This window comes from Pongo abelii, chromosome 11 (genome assembly GCF_028885655.2).
Source record: "Pongo abelii isolate AG06213 chromosome 11, NHGRI_mPonAbe1-v2.0_pri, whole genome shotgun sequence".
In the NCBI taxonomy this organism is placed as follows: Eukaryota; Metazoa; Chordata; class Mammalia; order Primates; family Hominidae; genus Pongo; species Pongo abelii.
The window spans coordinates 113040855-113056300 of NC_071996.2; the positions used below are offsets into that span (position 1 = coordinate 113040855).

Below are 15446 nucleotides of genomic sequence, written 5' to 3' on the forward strand. Positions count from 1 at the left end.
TGTTTAGCATTAATAGTTGTCTTTCTTAACTACAAGCAATCCAATTTATTTTTCTCTTCTATATCACACTTTTGAAATTCACTCTTTTGTGGGTAGGATCAATCAAAAAAGAATGAGTTGTGCTGACCCAATTACACTTCCCACTCAAGATACTGGGTCTATAAAACAAGAAGTGATTTGTACAGTCTGTAAATACTTATGTCTCTGTTGTAGCTACAGAAGTTAAAACTTGAGATAAAAATCTCAGTTTTATCTGTCATTTCTGTAACAGTTAAATCAAATTAATTATTTGAAGATAAGAATCTCCTTGGCTTTGTCATACTTATCTATATTTTTAACAGTCACCCATGAGACATATGGCACGCCGGCATAGCTTTCTCCAAAAGCCATACATCCTTCCCAATTATACTTGCAGACAGTCTCCCCAGGGGCTATCAACCCCTGTAAATTAAGTCGTGATTTTTATTGGCCATCTTTTCAGTCCTGACTTTCCTTTTTAGAATTCATAACACATCATGCAGACTCTAGTCTTTGCATAAAAATGTTATTAGTTCTGTGGTATAACTTAATCCACAGTATGTGTTTTACTTATAAAATGAACTAATTATATATAAACTCTGAAAATTTTCTGTTGAAGTCAATGTAGATTACCTGAAAATAAATTTTCTCAATCTTAAAAATACTTTTTTCATTATTAGGCTTCAAATATACCTTGTTCTAAAGTTCTTGAAACATGATTAAGATATGGATTATATGTACACCTTAAAGGCTGTGTTTATTAAAGGAATAATTCCAGCAGATAGGATATTGAAAGATATTTCCAAATGTGTTATCATTATAAAAATTATGAATTAATTAGAGACTATATACATAGAATCCAAAAAGAATATTTTATATAAATTATCCTTAAATTAGAGAACTATGTATAGAATCATTTTTTAAACAATAAAATTTAAGCACTCAGCATTATTTTTTAAACCAGCAAAAAGAGTTTTGCTAGTCACTTGTAACATTCCTTCTATATTAAGGCTTATTCTATTTTTAAAGAGAGACAGAGACTTGCTTTGGTCTCAGGATTTCAAAAAGCTAATTCCTCCATATCTAAGCAATATTACTCTTTCTTCTGTCCTTCTATCTATCCACCCACTCATCATTTATTCAGCAATTATCCACTGGGTCTCTACTGCGTACCAAACATAAACAATCACATTTGGAAGTAAAGAAGAGCAAATAATAAATAATAAACATGGATACCTGTTCTAGACCTGGTTAATAGAAAATAAAATGGTTTAGCATTATTTTTGTGTTTTATTTTTATAACAGATTTTTTATTTTATTTTTAATCAGGGTGTCCGTGTGCAGGCTTGTTACAAGGGTATATTACGTGATGCTGAGGTTTGGGCTTATATTGATTCCATCACCCAAATAGTGAACATAGTTCCCAGTAGGAAGTTTTTCAATCCTTACCTCACTTTTGGAGTCACCAGTGTCTATTGTTGCCATCTTTATGTCTGTGTGTACCCAGTGTTTAGCTCCCACTTATAAATGAGAACATGTGATATTTGGTTTTCTTAGACATTTTTCTATGACTATTATTAAGTTTTGGCTGAAAAGAGCTGTTCAGTGAAAATCTCTTCTCATCTAAGTACACATCTCTATCATTGATTATAACCATTTATCATGTGTTCTTATTAAAAAGACTTTGAGTTTCTTATACGTTTATACTTCTTTTTTATCTTCCTTTTACTTTATAGTTTGGTTTATTTTGTGCTTTTCTTTGTTTTCTTTCATGGCTAGAATTCTACCTTGTCAAAGATTCCTGCTTTACAGGGTAGCACAAAGTCCCCAAGATACAGCTCAGCCTGCCCTAGCACGACTAAAAGGGCTACATTTTCTGACAGTTTATTAATACAGCCCACCTCAGCAGGCTCCACAGACCGTTTGCCATACTCAAAATCAGGGAACAAGGTAAGGCGGCAGGTCAATAAAAGGTGCAGAAAGAAATAGAATTTGGGAGAAGGTTATGTTATAGAACCTAATTCAGGAAATGCATGAAAGCAAATACTTTACTCTGAAGTGTTTGACACATAAACAATAGGCCCTTTTAAAAACAAATACAAATTTAAAATTTTGATAAACAGTATACCTATTTTTTAAATGTAGAAAATATGTCTTTTTCTAGATATGCTACCCATTATTAATTTATGGTTTGATTATCTGGTAAAATATCAAATGCAAACTAACAAAACAAAATATATTATATATAATATATAAGAAATAATATTGTACAGTACAATAATAACAAATTACATTGTATAGAGTATAATAGACAATTTAAACTAAACATCATATACATCAGGGTTTAATACTATCTCTGACACCTACCAACTCAATTGTCTTGAAACAGTTACATAAACTCATTAAACTTGTTTCAGCTTTAAAATGTGTGTCATGTTTTGTGGTGAGAATCAAATCATAAAAGGATGTAAACTATAAAGAGTTCCTGTCACATACACACACACGATATGGTAATGGTCATTGCTGGAAATATTATGCATGCAGTGAGCTACTCTCAGTCCTTTCTGATTAATAAATTATCATGCTAATGAAGATTTTTCAATAAAATTAGTAATTTGCTGAAGATTGCTTGAGTACATTTATTTTACCAATATTATCATTTAGAACTTGAACTTCACACTCAGTTATTAGAACTCCAAAATAATGTATTTTTATAAAACATCTAGGCAAATATGCACTCTTTCTAAGTTATAAAGTAGAAATGTTTATAAATATGTGAAATCCAGTAGTTTGTATTAAAAGAAATTCATTTATAAGCACAGGAGGAAAATAGCAAAATCAATATCACTTCGTATAAATTAAAGAGTTACAAGAACCCAATGTCCTTTTTGTTTTCTCCAATCAGGATGGAGTAACCAAGAGCCCAGAAAAGCGCTCTTCTCTCCCAAGACCTTCCTCCATTCTTCCTCCTCGGAGAGGTGTGTCAGGAGACAGAGATGAGAATTCCTTCTCTCTCAACAGTTCTATCTCTTCTTCAGCACGGCGGACCACCAGTAGGTTTATTTTGATTTGACTTCCTTTTTGAGCACTTTTTAAATCCTTTAAGTGGAATAGCACTTATATTTATATTTTAATTTGTAAAAATAAAACATGCATTAAGACTAGATTATATTTGCCCTAAGGATCAGAAAATCCAGAATGTAGATGGCCGCAAAATAGCTGTTTGAGTAAAAACAATTGATGGAGGAAATGGTAACATATTACCCTATTATCTAAGACTGATAGAAAGTTATTTCTCTAAGAATATATTTTCCTTTTTGCTTCAAATTTAGAGCAAAAAAGAAAATTCTAAAGAAGTAATCAATGTAGAAACCAAGTCAAGGATTTTAAAAACGTACATCTATAAAAGCTTAACACTTACTAGATTTCCAAGTTGTAAAATCTAACTAGAAAGTCGACAATCAAAACTTAGGATCCTGTTCAACTTGTTAAGAATTTGCATTCCAAATGAGCTATAAATATAGCATGGTCTATGCAATAGTTTCAAATTATCTTGATTGATGGCCCATTCATGAACTGATTGGCAATTATAACAGTTTATATAATGCTCCAATCATTACACACTTATATGTTGCATTGTGGCAAACTATCCAGTAAAGCATGGATTCAAATTACTTCCATAAGTATTTTTCTGTTGCAACCAAAATAGCTACCATTTATTGAGCACATATAGATACTAAACTCTTAAGATACATTTTTTCACTAATTTAATTAGCAAAACTAATGACTATTATAATAATTAATAAACTCAATTCAATCTACTGATGAGAAAACTGACCCTCTAGAGAGGGTAACTTGTCCAGCGCTTCACAGCTCGTAAGTGGTTGAATTTGGTTTTCAGCCTACTGATAACTTCACAACCTGAAGTCTTAATGTCTTTTCTACATTTATTGGGAGGAAATAGTACTAGAGAACTGCTCTGTAGAATTATTTGGAGAAGAGTATCTGTGTCATTTAAAAACCATTTTAAAATGGTGGAAATTGCTACCCCTATCACATTATAGTTGACTTCAACACTTATTTTGATAATAATTGGCCCACTTAAATATGACTATTGCCATTTAAACAGTGTTTTTGCCTACAAGAAAAGTGTTTATTATAATAAGAGTAATTGTGTCCAACATTATTTAGTTTCCTAGAGTATTAGCATCCTTTGAAATATGTGTTAAGAACACTGAGATCACAAAAACTCTTTTATCATAGCAAAAATAAATTATTTGAATGAATTAGCAGGAAGGGCATTTAAGATTTAGTACTCTCCAGGGAAGAGACTTTAAATCTCTAGAGTTGAAATTGAACATCATTAATAACCCCAAGGATGTATGAGACAAGACAAAGATACCAAGTACTCTCCAAGGGAACATCTTGAATTATGCTTGTATTTGTTGCTATAAAAGCAAAATGGCACTTTCTCCATAAATCCACTTCAAACCACTGTGTTCTGCCTTTTAAAGTGTATCTATATATGAATTGATTCATTAAATGTTCAGCACCAATTCTATTTTGACTTTTTAAATTTACTGATGTTTACGAGCATTTTGCATTGTATTATTTGATAGTGAACATAACTAACACGTTGATAATTTTAAAACATAGGATCTATTATACCTCTACATACCAATAGCTGAAAGGCATAAAGACGATTCGAAGAGCAAGCACTGTGCCCACTTCTACTTGTGCACCATCCCCTTAATGGTACGCAGGGATGTTCTAACATTTTGTGCAGCTATTGAAAAGATTTGAAGGAAACAATGTTGTGCAGGAAGCTCATCCGCCCAAGAGGAAGGAAATCCATTGTCATTGAGGAGTTGACAAGATAAATAAAAGCACAATTTAATCAAGTAACTTGTAAGGAAATATCTTAAAAGTTGTTTTAGATCTTAGGTTTAACCTCTTCAAGTTCAGAACAAATAAGAAACATTCAAATTTATTGTTTTGATGACAAGAACATATTTATTACAATAAAAATTGATCATATATATTGAACAGCAGTGTTAAGGACTTAATATTTTGTCCTCTTTCTCCAGATGTAACACAAAACCTTCTTTTATGAAGCTTAAAGTGTTTTCTACAAGTATGGAAATGACTCCTTAGAAGTTGAGAAAAAATTATTTCATATAGTAAAAATTCTTATTCACATCCAGAATATTGCTTCAATTCAGTCTCCATGAAGTCAAAAAACCCCTCAGCACACTTTGATGAATTCTGAATTCAATACATCTTATTAAAAAAATCTGTTGTCTACCTACTGTATTCAGCTCACATGAAAGTCACCAGGGCTAGATACAATGGCAAAAAATACAGGGATGATCCTTCTCCCCAGAATATCTGAGCTATTCAAAACTGGTGAAGTAATAGAGAAAACATTCAAGAAAGAAATAATGTTTCTGGAGAAAGTATTCAGACAGACATAGAGACAGACATCTACGTTACAAACTTAGTCCATAACAAACCAGGACATGGAAGTTACAAAATGCCAAGTTGGATGTGGTCGTGTCATCCTAGTCTTGAAATTCTTGTGAAAAGCAATAAAAATCACAGAACACATGCTAATTTCTCACTTTAGACTTCTCATATCCCATTTCATATTATCAATTGAAGAGTCTAACTATCTTCTGCCCTGTGTTAGAAGACCAAAAAGACACAGGGCACTTTCATTTGATAGGTGAAAACTGTTCACTGAAAGAAGTAAAATTGTTCTGTGTTTCTCCAGGAGATAGAACCTATGGCGATGGGTGGATTTACATTTTCCATAGATTACAATTGTCCAAGAAGCTCTCCTGAGCTCACATCTTGTAAATATTTAAGCAAAGATTACATGTCCACTTCTCAGAAAGAACTTCCTATATTTATGATCAATTGCATTAGGTGACCTCTGAGATTCCTTTCACTTCAGTGGCTTTAAAATTATTATATATTTATTCTCTACAAAATTTCAGAAGATTCATTGATTTTTTTACTTAATCAGCAGTAAAAAATAAAAATTATCCCTTTTCTATAAAATATGTTATAAATGAAATTTGCATGCTTAAAAATGTAAATCCTCAGGGGCTAAATATTGTATCTGGCTTAGACGTTAGTAGCATCTGGGTGAGTGAGCCTCAATATTCTCATTTCTTAGGAATAATAAGAGCTGCCCCTAACAACTGTATTGTGCATGTTTGTTTGGTTATCAGTTGGTTGGTATTCACATAAGTGCTTTGAAATTTATAAGGTGTTGCATTCTTATTTCTATCATTCTTTCAGAAAAGTATTTGAAATGTCATTCAAAGCACATTCAAAAGATGAAAGAAACATAGTATAGGAAAGTGGGGGGTGGGAATAATAATAATATGAGGCTGAGCTTAACTCGAGGCAAAGAAATGCATCTCAGATCCTGTATAATTAACGGGGTTTTGGATTTAACTCCAAACTGCCAAACTAGTGATGAAAACAGAGGAGAAAACACAATCAGGTATGAGGCTCACTGGGAATATATTGTTGAGACATCCCAAGTTTCTAAGGCAAGAAATAGACTTTTTTTTTGGTTTGAAGCACTGAGATAATTTTCCTTATGAAAAGAATACATGATATAGCGGTGTCTGACAGCTTCCATAAACACATTTACACCTCATAGTGTTCCTCGATGTAAGGATATAATATTGAAATGCAGATCTTTCTATACAGGCCAAAACTATGTGTCCTAAATACATGGTTCTATATTGTATGTTCACCTGGATCCCAGAATGAATTTACTACATAGAGGAATGAATGATCTACATATCATTCAAGGAATCTTCAGTAAATATGGGTCTGCATACGACACTAAGTGTAAACTCTTTCCAACTAAAGGCAGACCCATTTGCCTTAATAGTCACACAAGTAGAAAATAGTTTTTGACACATTCATTATGAAAATTAAGGAGAACAAATCAGAAAAAAAAATCAGGTTTTTTTCTTTCTGTTGATAGCAATGCATGTTGAAAAGAATGCCACTGGGTTATGCACCTGATTTCAGAAACGAGACTCTCAGCTTCTTGAGCACTATGGTGATCATTACAATAACTGTTTCTAAATACCTTAGAAATTAAACATATTATGACTTCTAACAATCTATGGGAAGAGGGATGTTTTGAGGAGAATTGTCTGACTCTGGTTTGGTTTTGGTCTTGCTTGTTAATACAGGGTCAGAGCCAATTCGCAGAGCAGGGAAGAGTGGTACCTCAACACCCACTACCCCTGGGTCTACTGCCATCACTCCTGGCACCCCACCAAGTTATTCTTCACGCACACCAGGCACTCCTGGAACCCCTAGCTATCCCAGGACCCCTCACACACCAGGAACCCCCAAGTCTGCCATCTTGGTGCCGAGTGAGAAGAAGGTCGCCATCATACGTACTCCTCCAAAATCTCCTGCGACTCCCAAGCAGCTTCGGCTTATTAACCAACCACTGCCAGACCTGAAGAATGTCAAATCCAAAATCGGATCAACAGACAACATCAAATACCAGCCTAAAGGGGGGCAGGTAAGAATTGCATGAACACATATTTGCTGCCAGAAATAGTTATTACATTGCCTTCTTCATATTGAAAGCTAGCAGTTCTTTAAAGGGAAGCAGATGTGTTAAAGAGCTACTGGTTACAATTTATTGCTAAGAGTTTGGACTTTACATTAGGAAGATAGCCTCTGAAATGTAATGAAAATCACATGACATGCCCATTCCTTCTGTTTATTATTGGGTAAAAATTTTTACCAACTTTTAGTTGATTGACTTTTTTTTTTCTGAATGTATCTCCATTGCTTTGTGTTTTTTAACTTGAGATTAAAGTTATATTTCTGATATAAAATTGAGTTTTCTATTTTAGTTTCTGACCATGATCTCCTTTGGCTATCTTTTAGTGATTCCAATTTTATCTCCTTCTTTCTTCCCCAAGGATTTCCTATGACATTTTCTACCATTTCCTCATGTTTACTCCAAAATAAGGATGTTTCACCGAGTTTCAATTCTGGCTACTATTGCCTAAATGTTGCAAAGGGCAGGTATTCGTGTTGATAATAAAAGACACATGGTTTTGATGAATAAAATTGTAGACTTTGAACTTCTACTCAAGATTAATTGTATTAAATAGAGCTATTAGTAAAGCTTACTTACTAACTCTTTAACTTCAGCTCCCCAGAACAAACATTCATATCTTTTCAAACCAGGGGGTTTTGAGTTCTGTCTTGACCTGAACCTTGCTTATACACTATATGTTTGGACAAAGCAATTAGCCTGGAAGGAAATAATACAAATATTATTTAATACTTATCTCATAATATTGATCTGTTCAGGATAGTTTAACTTTTGTCATTGAAGAGATATAAAACAACATCCTTTTTTGAAAGAAAGAAGGACAAAAACAGTAACTTTGTACATAAACGAACTTATAATGCCCTTTCAATATTCCAAGAAAGTCTTTCCTTTTTAATGTCAATATTTTTTTCCGCCACTCTTTTTCTTGTCTCTTGTATTTTGTGCCACTGCTTTCTGGTATCCCTCCTTCATGCCAAAGAAAATCTGTTTTCAGGCAAGTTTAGAAGAAAGATCTTGCCAAAATGTAAAGCTATCAGGCACTCCTACTCACCAATGAAGCAAAAATTCAGTGTTGCTCTTTCATTTAGCAACAAACTTCTTTGCTGTCTCATTATGGCTCTGTTAGGGAAAGCCCAAAGAGTTAAGAAAAATCAACCAATGGAGCAGGAGGGGGAAGGTCAATATGCCCTTTTAGAACATTGATAACATTCTATAATAATAGAGTTGTAGAAAGATACTTTTTCATAGGCAGATGCTATGAAAACTAGAAGCTACAAGAAACATTTTTAAGCAAAAAGAATTAATAAAGCCTATAATTCCTAAAAAAAATCAAACTATTCTTGAATTCATCAGAGTTTTGCACATCCAAGAGAAGGAAATATTTTGAGCTTTTTGGAAATATTCAAATGTTGCATCATCTTTATATTTATACATAAATAATTTAAAAGTGTAAGGTGAATAAAATCAATTTAGTACCATTTGAAAAGTTCTGCATTTTAGCCTTGGACAAGCTATCCTCTGAAATAGAGTAACTATTATGTATATTTAAAAATCAGTTCTTTTAAAATATATAATCCCATGTCCTGTTATTCTCCTTAACTAGATGTGGGGTTTACTTAATTATATTCTGGAAAACATTAATACTTAAAATAATTTGTTTCCTCTTAGAATCACAAGAAAATACAAATTATCTCCAAGATATTTTATTAAAACTAAAAAAAAATTAAAAGAGAAAAGTATTATTTTAAGTTGACATAGAAATTTTATAATATATGATTTTCTTCGAAGGACTCCTTAAGAAAGGCAAAAAGAATGGTTTTAGCCTCAGCTTTGCAGGAACCTCTAAGATTCAATTAATCCAAAAAATGTGAAGACATCTGTTTTCTTTTTCTGATTCTTTATCATATCTGGTTTTGAGTTTTTTTTATGTCTTATTTTAATTGACTTCTATATTTGGTAATTCATAAAATTGATACAAAATATCTTATACTTTTGAGCTGAACTAAAACTTCCTTAGAGATCATGGTGGTTAAGGACTAGTAAATACATATGACACAAAAATTACAGAAAGAACAAAAATAGCTTCAAAATCACAGTGTCATTTGAAGCAAATCTGTTTTTTTCGTCAGGCAAGTGTTAACCTGCTACAAAATTATCCTAGTTCAGCAATGATGACTTTGGAAAAAATCCACAACAGTGGAGTTATGAGGTGAATTTTTGGTAGGAGGTATTTCCTCACCAAGATAAGAAACAGATGAAAGATATTTGCCTTCTATAGATGGTTAAATTATTTATGTATAAATATAAAGATGATGCAACATTTGAATATTTCCAAAAAGCTCAAAATATTTCCTTCTCTTGGATGTGCAAAACTCTGATGAATTCAAGAATAGTTTGATTTTTTTTAGGAATTATAGGCTTTATTAATTCTACTTTTTGCTTAAAAATGTTTCTTGTAGCTTCTAGTTTTCATAGCATCTGCCTATGAAAAAGTATAGAAGATAGATGGTATAAATTCACTTAAAGGGTAAAATGAATTGGGAAATAATAGCACATTGCAATTGAACTGTCTTTGTAGGAAAACATATCATTCAACACTTCAGCACTATCCCCATAAAAGCCTCCTTACAGTGTATGATCTCAGATACAGGGAGTGAGGAGAGGTTTTTTCCATACTTGTAAAACTGAAGATCTTATAGAATGACTGAAGGAAAAGTATTTTAGGGCTTCTTAGAAATTATCAAAAATGACATGTTAAAGACCTTTATTAGATTATTGAGCATCTATACATCCATACTGTTGAATAAATTGAAGCCACTAGCACATTGTTCTCAATTGTAAATTGATTTTCCTAAGGCATTTGAATGGATAGTGGCCAACCCAGAAACATTTAAAAAGACAGAACAAGAGCTATAATTTCTTCACGGGCCAGGTTTTGTAATAGTGATATATGGTCTCTAGGAATTGAGAAAAATATTCATGTAATTCTTATTAAAGAAGATGGGAGTAAAATTAAAGATGTAACTTTAATTCCTCTGCACAGGGTCTATTGTGGTAAAATTTGAAGCAATTAGGTTGTATACAAATGATTTAATTGTGAAAACTTCATTATTGGGGTTTTAAAATTTGTGCAATTGCTAAGAATTGGAAGAGGAAATCTGTAATAAAGATATATGCGTCTTAGGAACTCAACAGCTTTCCAAATTATTTGCCTCCAGTTTGAACATTTATTGCTCTTCGGTAAGTACAGGTTTTGTGCTTACAGCAGCTATCTCTTCTGTTAAGGTCCAATTTCTGTTGGCAGAGGGGCTCAGCTCAGTGAGTCAAATCAATGCCTAATGGAATAGATAAGCTAGCTGAAGATATGAGGAGCTTTACAGAAGGCAATAAAGCTAATCTTTTCAGCTAAAACAAATTCATTCTATTGGAAAGAATATGGGCAATCATGGATTCAGTGTAGATAATTAGCTTGATTGATTTAACTCAAGGCATAGGGAAGACTATCTTATTAAGTGTATTAATTTGAAACTGCTCTATGTAGCTAGCCTCTCAATCTACATTACATCTAAGTTTTAGAATAAATAATGTTAGCTTTTGAAGAACACAGCTGCTTCAGTTAAACAAAGGTAGGAAAACAAGCAATTTCTCTGAACACGTAGCATAAAAAAATTTAGGCAACAACTCAAGGAATAGTGCTTTTTACCTTTTCTATCTAATAATCAGGTTTTAAAATAGTTACTTGGATTTATATAGAATGCTCCTATATGTTTTGACAGATATCTTGTTTTTCTCCATTGGCTTTATGAAGGTGAGTATAAAAAGCACAAGTTGGCCAGGTGCAGTGGCTCATGCCTGTAATCCTAGCACTTTGGGAGGCCAAGGCAGGTGGATCACCTGAGGTCAGGAGTTTGAGACCAGCCTGGCCAACATGGTGAAACCCCGCTCCTACTAAAAATACAAAAAACAAACAAACAAACAAAAATAGCCAGGCATGGTGGCGGACACCTGTAATCCCAGCTACTTGGGAGGCTGAGGCACGAGAATTGCTTGAACCCAGGAGGTGGAGGTTGCAGTGAGCCAAGACCACGCCATTGCACTTCAACCTGGGCAACAAGAATGAAACTCTGTCTCAATAAATAAATAAATAAGTAAGTAAATAAATAAAATTTTTAAAAGGACAAGTTGTATGCCCTTGTAATAATTGAAAGTTACTAAAGAAGTGGTTTCACAGATGTTGTTTTCATTTACTGCTCATTGGATAGAATAGATATTTAGAGCATGATCTCTGCAAGGCCATATCTGTGGATCTGATTGATTGCCTCTAAATTATGTGCTTTTGCTCCATTAACGACTACAGTCAGTCATTTTCAGGTTAGCTAGGCTACAGATGGTGGCATCATCATGCAAGTCACTCCTTTTTAAAGAAAAAACCAGTATTCACCTTTTAAATAAAGAACTTTGTAAAATTTGTCAGCATATTGCTTTCCCAATCAGCGTTGCTCTGTCATCTTTTTAAAATTTGTATTTAGATAAATCTATTAAACTAGAACCTGTAAAACATATCATTATATTCTGGAAATAAAGCAATCTTAGTTTCTATATCTCAGTTGTATATGGATCTATTAAACTAAAGGATATTAGATGTCAGAGGTATTCATCTCCTTCTAATCCAACCCTCACATTTTCACAGAGTAAGAAACAGAAGTTCTCACATTACCCGCATCTTGCATATAGGACATTAAATATCACCCTTCCATGGCTGAGCTATGAAGTCAGAGTCTATACTTTGTCTTTAATGAATAATTAGTCACTTATCTGCAAGTATGTAATTTTGTATACCTTAGTCTTTTTTGTTTGCTTAGTGTTCATTTCATAACATGAAAATAAATGGTAATTTTATTTAACAGTGCTTTCCATGCCAAAGGTTTTTTTAATCACGTCAGGATTGAAATTTGAAGCTTCTGAACTTTTATTATATTTTCATGAAATAATTTAATGCAAATAGCATGTTATATTGATACACTATTAAAATACATGTTATATTAATATACTACATTAAATTTGGAAAGGTATGTTGCATTTTTATCATATTTTTTGTTTTCTCCTACAATTGACAAGTTATTTTTTACATAATTCTAAAAACTAAGGTTTTAAAATAGAAGCTAGTTAGCTTTTTAATTTCTATGGATAATATAATCAATTATGAAATATTATAGTATCAATCTTGGCATCTTAAAAATAACATGGGGAGTTGTCTTCCATTTCTTTGATAATTCCAAAAATACAAAGTTTTACCTTTCCTTACTTGACCATTGATTCAACAAATATTTATTGAGCACCTACTACACCATGCTATGTTCTACATACTGAAATATAACAATGAACAAAACAGACATAGATTTCTTAAATTCTTGCCATCATGGGATTTACATTCTAGGAGGAAAGGTGAGCAAAAAAAAAAAAAAAAAAGTGATATAAGAAAAATATGTAAAAAAGTGCTAAGTATGAAGGAGAAAAATAAAGATAAGAAAGAGGCTCAGGACATGTTAAGAGGAAATTGCATTTCTGATAGGATGGCTAGGAAAGTTCTGAGAAGGAGATATTTGAATAGACGCTCCAAGGAAGTAAAGGAGTAAGCCATTTGGATAACTCGGTAATGAGCCTTTCAGGCAAAGGGAACCACACATCCAAAGACCCTGAGGTAGAAGCAGGCCTAGCATGTTCTAGGAACAACAAGTACATCAGTGTGACTGATGCCACATACATCTCTGAGTATAGAAAGTTTATGCTATTATTACATTATTATTTTTAGTATTATTACATCTATTCAAATAACAGGACTTTCATATTGCTAAACCAAAAATCTAAGAGTCAGCTTTTCCTCTCACTTTCTCTCATCCCATATCCTAACCATCTGATTTTGTGCCCTGAATAGCTCTTAAATCTGCCGATTTCACTCAGTCTGCTCTGCACTACCTTAGCGCAGGATACATGATCTCTTGTTGATATTGCCGCAATTGTTATTAATTTTTGGTTTCCCTACATCTGTTGTTTGCTCTATCTGATGTACTCTCTATACCGTAACCAGACTTTCTCACCACATTTTTCATTAAATATTCCATTGTATAATTAGTAATTTAATGTCTATCTTGTTTCACTTACTAGACCATAAGCTCCATGAAGTCAGAGATGAGGTCCATTTTGTCCATAATGTCCCATACATAGTAGGTGCTCAATAAATATGCAATGAAAATCGAATGAATGTATTATGCCATATTCATGAAGAGATGCATTCTTTTAGTGACACTGTTGAATGATTATGAATGTTTTGTGTCATGACAGTTATTATCCAAAGAAACTTTCCATGTTTGTCTAAAACAAGCTTGTCCAACCCGTGGCACTTGGGGCCACATGTGGCACAGGATGACTTTGAATGTGGCCCAACACAAATTCATAAACTTTTTAAAAACATTTTGATATTTTTTGCGATTTTTTTAGCTCATCAGCTATGATTAGTTTTAGTGTATTTTATATGTGGCTCAAGACAATTCTTTTTCTTCCAATGTGGCCCAGGGAAGCCAAAAGATTGGACACCCCTGATCTAAAAGAATATTGAACTAGGATTTAAGAGCTGAGTTAGTGGTCCAGCTCTTCTATTAAAGTAGTGCATTACCTTAGGTACTGATTTTTTTTTGTCCTTGTTTGTAGACCAGAAGCAACAAAATCATGCTTGTTTTTGTGTATAGCACCATTTCATTTAAATAGACTCTTAAGTCATTTTAAATTCTCACATGCATGGTACTACTTGGAGCATGATAGTAGTTATGCATTACAGTTCATCAAAAAACATTCATTTAGGTATTCTAATAGATTCTATATGTGTCTGTGCCACAAGGGCCAGCTGAAATTGAGTAAAAGAGCAGGGTTTCTGAAATAGAAGACAGGTGGCATAAGGGAAGAAAGAACCATAGAGAGGGAGGAAGAAGGGAATAAAATTAGTAAAATGTAGGATGGAATCTTTTTAAATATATTCTTATAAAGTTTTAGGCATTATCTGTATTAGTCTATTCTCACATTGCTATAAAGAGCTACCCAAGACTAGGTAATTTATGAAGAAAAGAGGTTTAATTGACTCACAGTTCCACAGGCTTAACAGGGTGCGTGACTGAGAGGCCTGAGGAAACTTAAAATCATGGCAGAATACGAACTTTCACTCTCTCTCTCTCCTGCCACCACGTGAAGAAGGTGCCTGCTTTAAGGGAAAGCAGTTCCACACACTTTTAAATCATCAGATCTCATGAGAACTCACTCACCGTCATGAGAACAGCAAGGGGGAAATCCGTCCCCATGATCCAATCTCCTCCCACCAGGTCCCTCCTCCAATTCAACCTGAGATTTGGGCAGGGACACAAATTCAAATCATATTGTTACCCTCGGATTATTTTTAGGCCCTTTAAATGCTAATTACATAGTTTACCTTCAATTTTATATTTAAGAAAATGGATTAATTCTGGAAGCAACTAATAAATTATAGTGAAACAGAATTTTCCCTCATTATATGAAATTATAATGGTTACCACTATGAAGGTCTACTGGGTGCTATTAACATGTAAGCATGTTTATAACATATAAGATGAAGAGAGAAAGATTGCAATGAATCTTTTTGTCATTCACATATTTATTCTTTCATCAAACATTTACTAAGATTGCTGGGCATTGAATGACAAAAGGGGAATGAGAGACAATGAGGCATGGTCTCTGCAATCTAGGCAAAAGGGAGGTTTTTTGTTTTTTGTTTTGTTTCTTGTCCTCCTCT

At 33.2% G+C, this 15446-nt stretch overlaps 1 protein-coding gene across 50 annotated transcripts in view; it reads left to right on the top strand.

Annotated features, from left to right (window-relative positions):
- Positions 1-15446, top strand: part of MAP2 (microtubule associated protein 2) — a 308386-nt gene that overhangs the window by 276517 nt on the left and 16423 nt on the right. For 25 of the 50 annotated variants that reach the window (XM_024243393.3, XM_063713018.1, XM_063713023.1 and 22 more), the window contains 2 exons: positions 2924-3071; positions 7242-7582. In XM_024243393.3, coding sequence (XP_024099161.1) covers positions 2924-3071; positions 7242-7582 — 489 coding nt within the window. Of the gene's footprint in view, positions 1-1347; positions 1396-1797; positions 1969-2923; positions 3072-7241; positions 7583-15446 lie in introns of all 50 variants that reach the window. The other 25 variants (XM_054549726.2, XM_054549727.2, XM_054549730.2 and 22 more) reach the window with 2 other exon arrangements.